General features: G+C 45.1%; 1 protein-coding gene across 9 annotated transcripts in view; it reads right to left on the bottom strand.

Annotated features, from left to right (window-relative positions):
• The window catches only part of KIF2A (kinesin family member 2A), a 321,884-nt gene that overhangs the window by 115,558 nt on the left and 194,273 nt on the right, over positions 1–12,053 (bottom strand). For all 9 annotated transcript variants that reach the window (XM_063962958.1, XM_063962975.1, XM_063962950.1 and 6 more), the window contains 3 exons: positions 3,778–3,868; positions 3,475–3,538; positions 1,243–1,334 (listed from right to left, as the gene is read on the bottom strand). In XM_063962958.1, the coding sequence (XP_063819028.1) occupies positions 1,243–1,334; positions 3,475–3,538; positions 3,778–3,868 (247 nt within the window). The remainder of the gene's footprint in view (positions 1–1,242; positions 1,335–3,474; positions 3,539–3,777; positions 3,869–12,053) is intronic.

Below are 12,053 nucleotides of genomic sequence, written 5' to 3'. Positions count from 1 at the left end.
GAGAGATCATACCCTTAATAGAGGTTAACCACTCAGGCTCATTAATAGGGATCTCAGACAAGACATTACATTCCTGTGTACATGGAATGGATTCCTCCGGAGAGGAAATGTCCTCTGCAGCATAAGACACAGAGTCCCTAGACATAGCTATGTGAGACAACACCACCCACACACACAGGGAAAAGTCAGACAGTTTCCCCCCAAGTATGCCACAGAGAAACACAGAGATTGGAGCCAACCCACAAACAGCGCTTCCCTAGGTAAATATCACAAAAGTACCTGGCGCTTACTGTGTACCTTAATAGACTACACAGTATTTACACAGCCCCCCCCTTCCTTCTACAACCCCCTGGTACTGCACAGGACAGCTGGAGTTGCTTGGAGGGACAGCTCTCCCCATCAGCGTCTCTGTACAGGATCTGCAGGCAGGAAAATGGCGCTGAACGCTGCTGGGTCCGCTCTGAGAAGCTCCGCCCCTGAACATGGCGCTGCTTCCCGCACTCCAGTTCTAAATACTGGCTTGAGGAATTTGTGCTGGCAGCGTTACCTAGGTCTCTGACAGCCTTGGTGCCAGTGTAGGATACAGGCGCTGGCTCAGGACGCCCCTCACAGCGCCGAACTATGTACCGCTGATCCTCCAGAGTGCAGTTAATACTGTGCTCCCACCCTGTTGCCGCCATCTTCACTCCGGCTCCACGCTTGCTATGGGGACCGGAGACTCACTCGCCACCGGAATCTTCTGGCTCTGTTAGGGGGTGGCGGCAGTGCTGCGGGAGTGAGTGGTTGCCTAATGATCATCACCCTCAGGAGCTCAGTGTTCTGTCAGCGAAGATAGTAGCTCGAACCCAGCAGGGCGGACACTACTTTCCCCCCTAAGTCCCACGAAGCAGGGAGCCTGTTGCCAGCAGGCAACAGAAATGCTTGTGAAGTAGCTTTTCTATTTCAAAATACAAAGCTCCTTGAGAAGAGCATTACAATATATGGCTATCACCCTCGCTCACAGTCTGGGCTTGGCACTAAGACCATAAAGAGAGAACACTGTAGCCACGAACATGTCTGTAACCCCATGCTTAGATAGAACACACCATGATGTGAGAAATGCACAAGCGTTTACCAGACAGAGAAACACTCTACTGCTGCAGTAACCAAATACACAATGTTGCACATTAATATATTTCAATTAGAATTAATAACACATCTTAAGATCCTAGATTAAAAGCCAGTATGTGATGTAACACTCACCTTACCACTATAAATCTCAAAAAATGTAGCATATACTTGAAGTTCTAGTTTTTTATAATTTGGTTTCTTCAGCATTTGAAATACATCTCGTGCTGCATGAAAACAGAAATATATGCCATATTAAAACACACAGGGAAACTAAATGAGATATTTTGTATAGAAATGCATATCCAGCTAAAATCTGAGAAGTACACAATAAGAATCATGAAAAATGTTACGTCTTTGGTAAAGTAACATATATATTACATAATCCACCATCTGTGTGTCTACCAGCCTGCCCCTCACAGTTCTCATTGGAACCAACCTTCCCTCCCTACCCTGCTACCAGAGTTCCAGCTCTCCATTTATGCATCCCACGCCCGGCTGCAGGACCACCTTTCTTCCCTCCCCCCAGTAACCCAGAGACAGCTTGGTGCCCTAGCTTTGTTAGGCTCGCCTCATCGGTAGCAGGTGCCTGGGGTACAGTGTGTCCCAGGAGCCCTCCTCGCTTTCTCTAAAGGCCCATACACACTGGGCGATTTGAGCTCAAAGTAGCTGACTTTTGGCATTTTGAGCTACTTTGAGCTCAAACTCAGCCAGTGTGTATAGCCGGGCAATGAGTGGTGAGCGCTCCCACATCATCACTAGCCATCTCTGCAGTCTGTCGGGCTGTTTCAACAGCCAAGTGAAGCACTTTCTACAGTCTCCTACAGTGAAAAATGCTTCACCTCCACGTGAACATCGCTGGGCACAGGAAAATAGCTCAGTGTGTATACACTGAGCTATTTTCCTGCCAGCGATGTTCACGGTCATCGCTGTGCCCAGAGTGTGTATGCACCTTAAGCCTTCTGCCTGCCCCTACTCGCCAATCCACTTCTATTCAACCAGCTTAATAGGAGGTAGAAGAGCATAATGGACATGTAACAAGCACCCACAATACCCGATGGTTCGCACCTATTAATTCCTTGCCATCTACAGCACGCTGTATAGGGACGATATATATCGACAGCAGTGAACTGTTGTTCAGCAAACAGATAGGGCAGGATCTATAGATCGAAATCCAACTGGAAACCGGTAGGTAAGAGAAAATACTGGGTGGTAAGGGGGTAGGGGAGGGGGGGGGGGGGGGGGGAGAGGTTAGGGCAAAAATATGAGAGATAGATGGGGGAACATGGGTAAGGAGGTCTAGCGAGGGCAAGATTAGGTATAGAACAGGATGAGAGACGTGGCTAAAAGAGGTCAAACATGAAAACGGGAACACGAAAAGTTAATACACAAACCGTACTACATTCACTGTATTTGCCATGGTCCCCGATGGATCTATTTGTTCCACAGCGCAATCTAGTCCCCTCTTCCCCCTCAGCCTGTCACTCAGATGAATGAGAGTACTACAAACACCACCACTTGGATTGTTTTTAACAAGCATAGAAAGGGTAGGAGACTTGAGCACATTATGGGACATTGTGGCCAATTTAGGACTGAAACAATACAGCACATAATCTGGAAGTAAGTTCTAAGTGTTTAGTTTAATTCTTTGTAATGTATTATTTATTTTTGTTAATTCCAACAAGAAATGATGGCTTAAAGCTCGTAAGAGCTTCATTATGCTAAAGTCATGTACGGGGCAATGACACCAAATAATTGCTCACCATGACAGCACACCTTCCCCATGCACAGTCTACCACATGCAGCAATAAAGATCACTGCTCTCTGTGCCAGGTTTAGCTTCAGTGTACTGTGCATACAGTAATTATAGTCTAACCTCATTGCATGGACATAAGCCCCGATCTAGGAGAAACCTCTGCTCACTCCTTCTGACAGCATCTGCCACACAATTTCCTGCAGTCAACATGCTGTCCACTGAGTGCACGGCACCAGTACAGAGCAAGGGGATAATGGAACTCTTGGTAGCCAAGGATAGCCAGGAAGTTGGACCTTGGCCGACTCTATAGAAAACTCCACACAGATTATGATTAACCTTTACTTTCACCCCTTTTTCTACAAATGAGCAACAAGACACAAACATGACATGTTCCACAGGAAATGGATAAAACAAAACAAAATCCAAACGAAATAAAATCTATAGGCTAATTATAAAATGGCAATGGAAAAGTTACATCAAAAGCAACTACAATTTGCAGATATACTGTATGACCCTGTCCATAAACTGTTAGAGAGGTTTAAATGGAAACCTTACCCAAGACAGTAATAAATTCATTTTCCTAGGTTATTTGCTATTGCGACCAATCCTACCTGCGAGTGCATATATTCCTTTTGAACAGTCTTGATTCTTCCCAGAAAAGTCTCCACCCATGGTCTGTAGTGGAAAGAAACAGAAAGCAACACACATTGACCGTCATCCAGCCACTGCACTCACATATTAGATACAGCAAATCCTATTGCTGGAACTCTGACAAGGGTCACGTATTGCAGTAATTGCGGTATACAGAACATCCTGAGCCTATCCTGTAGCACATTACACACAGGGATGGGAAGGACACACACTTAGCAGGATAATTCCTCTGCTCTTAAATACAAGCCTATAAGAATACATACGTGAGTTTTCCCACTTCCAGTTTGTCCATATGCAAAGCAAGTGGCCATCCCCCTTTCAAAGATGGTTTCTACAAGAGGTCGCGCAGTAAATCTATAGAAAAGAAAAAAAATTATATATATATATATATATATATATATATATATATATATATTCACACACAAACACACAATATTACATCTTACAATGTTTGACAATATTTCTCAGTGAGGCAGCATCTCATCTACTGGTACATACAGTATCACATTATTTTTACATCATTTGATAAGAGGCCATGGTATGTGTAACGAGCAGCACTGATACAATACCATTGATGTGTATTGTATTTTCTAAAGGCCTTCCCTTTGCCAGGTCTCACATTGCTGTTTTAGCATCCAGATTAATTAAACTTACGCCAACAAACTTCTAGGGAAGTTCCTGAAATCCCTCCCAGCAACGTAACAATGAAAGGAAGAACCAGGAACAGGACACTGGGTACCAGAGTGAAAGGACCATGAGGCCTCCACTGGATAATACACACAAGGCAATGCTAGGGCCATGGTATAAAAATGAAGTTCATTTATCGTTCACATAAAAAAAAAAAAAAAGTAGAACTGGGACATAAAACCACACCTAACTGTTCCTATGAAGGAAGCCACTCCCCAAACAAACTACACCCTGCCCAGACAAATGACGCTCTTGAAAATGTAAAATGCAAATTAGAGACAACACAAATACTTCGCACCCTTAACTTTGAACTTCCAGAAAGTTCACACATTATACAGCTAATTTTTTTTATTGCTTTACTCCAGACTGACAGCACGCAGTTGTCAGCAATAACACGTAAATCACGTCACGGTGCAAGAGAACACAGACTGATTCTGAGAGATTGTAATCATATACATTAGACTAAGCTGCAAATGTATTGTTAACAGGGGGCATTTATAAAGCCAATGCCGCTGCTGAAATGATCTGTCACATTTTCTGTTCCTTTGCTATTCTCACAATGAAGACCGAGCAACCTGATTACTGCTGGGGCAGCAATACTTGGGAAGAGGTGTAACGAAACATGATACAATATTCTAATGTATCTGGAGATTGCCAGGAATCGGAGGAAACAGGTAGACCAGCCGGTAAGGCAAAGGCGACGTCAGTGCATCTACTGCCCTCGCCTTAGGGTCCCTGGTTCGTAATCAATAGCAACGAAGCTTGTTGAGTCGAGAAGCCATCATGTCTATTTGTGGGCAGCCCCACCGGTCGATGATCTGCTTAAACACCTGCTGGTGAAGCCCCCACTCTCACGGGTGGAGAACGTGACGACTCAGGAAGTCCGCTTCCCAGTTGACTACTCTCGGAATGAAGATTGCGGACAGTGCTCTTGCATTTCTTTCTGCCCAGAGGAGTATCTTTTACACCTCTCCAATGCAGGCCCTGCTTTTTGTCCTTGTCAACTGATGTACGCCACTGCCGTGGTGTTGTCCAACTGTACCTGGATCGCGTGATCCCTGAGTAGAGGAAAGGCCTGAAGCAGAGTGTTGTAGATCGCCCGAAGTTCCAGAATGTTGATCGGAAGTAGGGCTTTGTGGGCTGACCACCTGCCCTGGAACTGAGCCCCCTGGGTGACAACTCCCCATCCTCTAAGACTCGCAACCGTCGTAAGGAGGATCCAATCCTGAATCACGAAACTTCGGCCTTCCAGTAGGTTGGAGAACTGCAGCCACCACAGGACAGAAATCCTGGCCTGAGGTGACAGCCGAATTATCCGGTGCATCTGAAGATGTGATCCGGACCACTTGCTCAGGAGATCCAATTGAAAAGTCCTGACATGGACCTTCCATACTGGATTGCCTCATATAAGTGTCAAAGTCGAAAAATATTAAAGAACACACAGCACATATAAAATGCACACACATGCCCACTGCGCGTGCACATATCCGCAATTTGCGTATGGTCGGTCCCGCGCGTGGTATGAGTATTTACGGCGGAGTTTGTGAACGCATGGAGAGCTATCAAAACATTACATATTTAATCCAAATAGTGCACATTGTACACATAGTCCCCCTGCACCACATCAGAAAGTATCAACAGTTTAAATGATTCCAGACAAAGGGATTCACCTTTACAGGATAAGAGGGGACAGACTAAGGTTATAAGGTGGTGTTTGGTATCCTGCTGTAGGGTATTTTAAGGGTAACATTCCGGTGTTGGTTTGCGGAAGATCGCATGTTCCTGCGGATAGTTAGGTGCAGAAGCAGAATATAGATATAAACTGTATTTACTGTATATTACGTATGCGGCGGGAATCCAGAGGAGACCACCCACAAGAGCAGTTGGGAAAGACATCGCCTACCTTTTCAAATCAACCTATGACCTCTCCTGTACTGTAAAGCTGCATTCCTGTGTCCAATGGACAAAGGGATTACAGCATCCTTTGTATTGCTTTTGGAAGAATTGTATAAATAAAGCCTGTTGCAGCCTGGCCGGGCACAAGACTCTCAACGTTATCAACCTGATAGCGGAGGACCAGACCGGGAGGCGCACGCGAATATACTCACGTATGTACATTGACTGTAGCCATTTACTCTGTTGTATTGTAGTGCATAATTTGTATTGTTAACCCCCTTTCAGAAATATTACTCTGTGGTGTCGGAACCCAGTGATTAACTACAAATCGGTGTTGTGTCTTCCTTTTCCTGCTAAGGTTTAAGAGTGTATTAGTAACGCATCGCATTGCTGTATAAGGTTTAAATGCATATTAATTGGGTGTGTACTTTGTACCCCCAGCGCGGCGTTTGTACGCTAAGTCCGAACAGGGATACGGGACTCCGTATGCAAACAGTGTATAAAGTATGTAGCGTGTGTATTAAGTATAGCGGCCGCAGCGGCTAAAGGTTTAAAGTGTATTTACGGTGTGTTTAAAGTATAGCTTTATGTTTTAATATAAAATCGACATTATCAATTGGGGGCATCGTCCGGTTTTTCCACATACCCGCAGCCTAGCAGGTTAAAGCAGACTTTATCTATCAGCAAAGGGCGGACAAGTATCCTACGTAAACCTTTTTCTGGCAGGTGGATACACTGGAAACCATATTTTATTGCTGATTAGATGGCGTCTGCTCTGCATGGTTTGTAGGGATGCTGGTGGGACCCGTAAAGTAAATACGCAAAGCTATTTAAAAAGTCTGCGAATTTCTGTTTTGGCGCCAAATGCGCACACAACACAAGCGTACACCTGTACTCTGTATACCCGCTCACATTGTTGCCATAAATACTGATTACTAGATTAATTTAGACCTGTGTAAAAAAAAACTGAGAAATTTGTTGCCATTTAGTTAAAATATAGAATAAATATTAAGGAAGTAAACGTAAAACACAAACACAGTCTGGCCAAGTTAAAAAGGTTTATACAGAAAGAAACTGTGTTGTGTTAAGTAAGCGATTATAGGTAATATCGCTTACATTTATAGAAGTGTGGAATTTGTACTATTGTGGACGTACGGTTTTTGTACACGTGTCTCGGACAAAGTACGGGACTACGTACGCAACGTAAAGACATACGCACGGTCGCGTGTTTACGCAACGTGCGTAAGGGTACGACCGCTAAGTACAAATTACACAATAGTATCGTTTAGTTTAGGGGCGGGACAGTAGTCACGCTACATTAGCACAAATTGCTCGGTTTCCAAGATTTAGTTTAAATAAAACCTTTTTTACTGTATTGCCTCTGGGAGTAAAGCTGTTTATCTGAATGAAAGAATTTTCTATACAGAAAAACCAAAATGTATTTGAGTGGGCGAACGTAACAGTGAATTCGGGATCCCGTCGAGTGGTACATCAAGTGAGTGGAGACTTGGTGGCGTGAGGCAGCTGACTCATGTTAATATAGATTGAAGTACAAAAAAGCAAGGTTTAGAGTACCGCGGCCCAGGAGGTCAGCGAGGTTTAGAGTACCGCGGCCCAGGGGGACAGCGAGGTTTACCCATATAGTTTTTGATACGCTCCGGCTGAGGTTTCGCAGCTTGTGATTCGATTCCAGTGGTCGTACGGCGGATAAGTAACAAGTACCTATACACTGTGCGATTAAACCGCGCGTTCGTGGGTGCAATATTTAGCGCAACGTGATACCCTTTTTATGAGCTTTGCGTAAAATCGCGGTATCATTAGCGCTGTATATAGCATACGCAAGCGTGATTTGTGTATAATAAAGGTTTAGGGAGTTTTCGCTGGTCTCTCTCAGGAAATCTCCAACGGCCTATATTTACTGGAAAGGGTTATTCCTAGAAACTTCCAGTAAATAGAGGTTACATAGGGGCCCTAGGTTGGGTACATTGCCTTCGCTATTAACAGTGTATGGTAGTACTGGCCAACGTGGGCGTGAGTGGATGAAAGCACTCGGAGAACTTTCACCGTTGATTTATATTGAGTATTTTGTTTTTGTTTGTGGGATTAGCCGAAAGGGCAATACCTGCAAATTATGGGGGCCAGTTGCTCAAGTAAGGGACGTTCAACCAGGGTTCAGGTTGACATACCGCGGCCCAGGGGGTCAGCGAGGTTCATTGTGTGTGAAAAGTATGGTTCACACACAGAAGGTTTATGCAATGAATGGGAACGTATGACTGCGGAAGATAGGGAACCATTCCCTAAGGTAGGCAGTTTTGAACCAGAGGTATTGCAGAATTTAAGGATTAGGATATGTCTGATAAAATCCCGAAAACAAAGTGTCAGACACACAGATTGTTTAAATTTATGGCAGCAAGAGGGTGATATGCAAAGAGAATTAGCTCACGCAGCAGGTTGCAAACCTAGCAGGAAAATGATGGCAACCGCACCACCACCGTATATTGTGGGGGAGAAAGTGGCTACAGACAATGGCATATTGGTATCAGATAAAAGTATAGTTGATAAATGTACTAACGCTAATCCTTGCCAGGTGTATCCCATTTTAAATTTTCCCCAGGACTGCGAGCAAGAAGATGAGCCCAGCACGATATCGGCACTCTCTCTAGAACCATACAGAATACTCAGGTGGGCACGGCCCAACCAGCAAGAGCAGTATTAAGGCCCCCTAGCGGAGGGATAAGTGAGGTCGTGTCCACAGGTAAGTACGGCACCATACATTATGCAGAGACAATAGCACCTCACATTGTGGAGTCAACTCAGAATGACGTGGTTGAATTAAATCCTGTCAGGGTGATCGCAGACCCCAATGGGAGGACTGACGCTCAGGGAGTAACTCCCGTTAGGAACATTGCCATGCATTGTCCCTGGTCCCGGACAGAGTTAAGGTCAATTATGTCAGAATTCCCCGATCCCAGAAAAGATCTAGTCGCATGCCAGAGGTTCATTAAAGAGATAGGTAACGCCACTGAACCCACAAACAAAGATTGGCGAACAGTGCTACGAGTATGTTTACCTTCCAATATTGACCTCGCGAAATTCATTACTGATTGTAGATTAGACGCAGAAGTACCTCTCACTGATGAGTACACTCAGGAGAATGTACGACAAATCAATCTGCAATTAGGAGTATATTTCCCTACTGTTGTCAAATGGAATAAAATCTTTTCCATAAGATAAAAAGAAGGTGAAATGGCATCTGAATATTTCCATCGAGCACTGCAGGAAATGGCTAGATACACTGGGATCGAGGACATTAAGGACAATGTACATCACAGGGAGGTAGCTGTGTCAGTATTAATGGACGGGTTAAAAGAGGCATTAAGAACAAGGGTACAAACCTCTCTACCTAACTGGAGAGGTATCTCGGTGGCTGCACTAAGAGAGTCCGCTATCGAGCACGACCGGAACGTCATTAAGCACAGGGAATCTCAGGGGGATAAGCTGATGACAGTAAGTATAAATGCTCTTACAACAAAACCACATTAGCCAAAACCCCAGACCCCTGATGGTAAGTCGCATGTAGTAGTATGCTATAACTGTCGGAAGGAAGTACAATTTGCACGGAACTATAGGTAAAAAGACACACATAATGTATACCGACCCCCTAGACCAGGATATGAACCACACTATAATACACGTAATTGGGATCAGGAACCGCATAGGAGAAGTTATGAGCCACATGCAGGGGAAACAAGGAGGTACCCACCTAGGAGGGACTGGCAGACCTCCGAAAATTCTCAGTTACCCCCCTCACATATTGTAGCTGCCAGTGCGCTGTGGGAGGGTCACAATATACAATAGTGGTTGGGCCACACCTGTAGTCTGCAGCCAGTGAAGTTGATTGCTAGCCTTGGTAGTGAACCTGAGGTCACAGTTGATGTAGCTGGTAGATCATTACCTTTTCTTGTAGATACAGGGGCGGCCAGGTCAGTGTTAAATTCGAAGGTAGGTATAAGAACCACGGGTAAAACAATTTCGGCAATGGGAGTAACAGGAACAGTGCAACAATACCCTTTGAGTAGACCAGCAGAGATTACGATAGGCCCTTGCAGACCAAGCATTCCTTTTTGCTAGCTGCATCGGCTCCGACTAATCTACTTGGGAGAGATTTATTGTGTAAAATGAGGTGTGTCATATATTGTACTCCTGAGGGTGTCTTCTTGGATATACCCGAGAATCACGTTCAGGAAGTGCAGGATATGTTAGACACCACACAAAGGCTAATGTCACACTCTGCTGTTATAGACAGGTGTCCATCAAAGGTAGAGGAAATGATCTGACAAATACCGGGTTCCCTGTGGACCAAAGATGGACAAGACACTGGATTGATGGCGAATGTAGCTCCAGTAGTAGTAGTAGTGCAAATAAAAGATGGTAGGATAGCTCCAAAAATCCCTCAGTATCCTCCGAAGCCAGAGGTGGAATTAGGAGTGTACACAGTCATAGAGCGCTTGCTACAACAGGGCATCCTAGTCAGGACGTCCAGCACTGCCAATAGTCCCATCTTCCCCGTGAAAGAGTGTGGGGGGAGGGGTTACAGGCTAGTGCAGGATCTAAAGGGGATAAACAAGATAGTTGAGAGCCAATTCCCCGTAGTGACAAATCCAGCTGTCATCCTCATGCAAATTCCCCCTACTGCAAAATTTTTCACTGTCATTGACCTCTGTTCTGCCTTCTTTTCTGTCCCTCTGCACCCTGACAGCCAATACCTGTTTGCATTCACATACAGGGGAGTACAGTACACCTGGACTCGTCTACCCCAATGTTTCATTGACAGCCCAAGTATTTTCTCCCAGGCTTTGCATGACTGTTTACAATCCTTTCAACCTGAGAGCGGATCAGTATTAATACAGTATGTCGATGACTTATTGCTGTGTTCTGATTCACTCGAATCGTCCTTGAAAGATACGAAACAGCTTCTGTTTCACCTAATACGGGACACAAGGTTTCAAAGGATAAGTTGCAGCTGTGCCAGACCAGGGTAAAATATTTGGGACATTGCTTGACGCATAGGACTTAGACACCTCACCGCTGATAGAATACAGGCGATTCGCGACATGACTCTGCCACAAACCCAGCAACAGATCCGCACCTTTCTTGGAATGTGTGGGTACTGCCGAAACTGGATCCCAGGGTTCTCCATACTGGCTTTACCTTTGCAAGAGATGGTCTCTTCGAACAAACCAGATCGGATCCCGCACACAGAATAGTCCGAACTGGCATTTGAGAGACTCAAACAGTGCCCATCACAGGCACCTGCATTAGGCATGCCAGATTATGGGAAACCCTTTGAATTGTACGGTACGGAAAGTGCTGGGTGTGCGGCAGGTGTCCTAACCCAGAGACATGGTGATGCCAGCAGGCCGGTAGCTTACTACAGTGCACAGTTGGACACCGTAGCGCGGTCTCTCCCCACATGCTTGCGAAGTGTTGCAGCGATAGCTTTGCTAGTAAATAAAAGCGAAGACGTAGTGTTAGGACACAACCTGACAATCCATACACCTCATGCAGTATCAGCCTTACTGAACTCCGCCCAAACCAGACATGTCTCATCGGCACGGTTTACAAAGTGGGAATTAGCACTAATGGCCCCTGTAAACATCACCATAAAGAGATGCAGCGCACTAAATCCTGCAACTTATCTGCCAAGTGTGCCTGGGCAGGAACAAAGGGTGGAGGATGAGAATGATGGTGAAGGAGGATTTAGTGCAGACCCTGATACGCCTGATTGTATGGAATACCTGAACCAGACTTTCACTGCAAGACCTAACATTAGTGACAACCCACTGCAAGGCGTAGATTTTACTTTTTACACTGACGGTAGTTGCCACAGACAGACAGACTCGGGAGACTTGTGCACTGGGTACGCAGTTGTAGACGACAGAAGTATCATAGAAGC

Source organism: Pseudophryne corroboree, chromosome 1 (assembly GCF_028390025.1).
Source record: "Pseudophryne corroboree isolate aPseCor3 chromosome 1, aPseCor3.hap2, whole genome shotgun sequence".
Taxonomy (NCBI): Eukaryota; Metazoa; Chordata; class Amphibia; order Anura; family Myobatrachidae; genus Pseudophryne; species Pseudophryne corroboree.
Note: the sequence above shows the minus strand (reverse complement) of the source record. Positions and strands in the feature narration are given on the sequence as shown.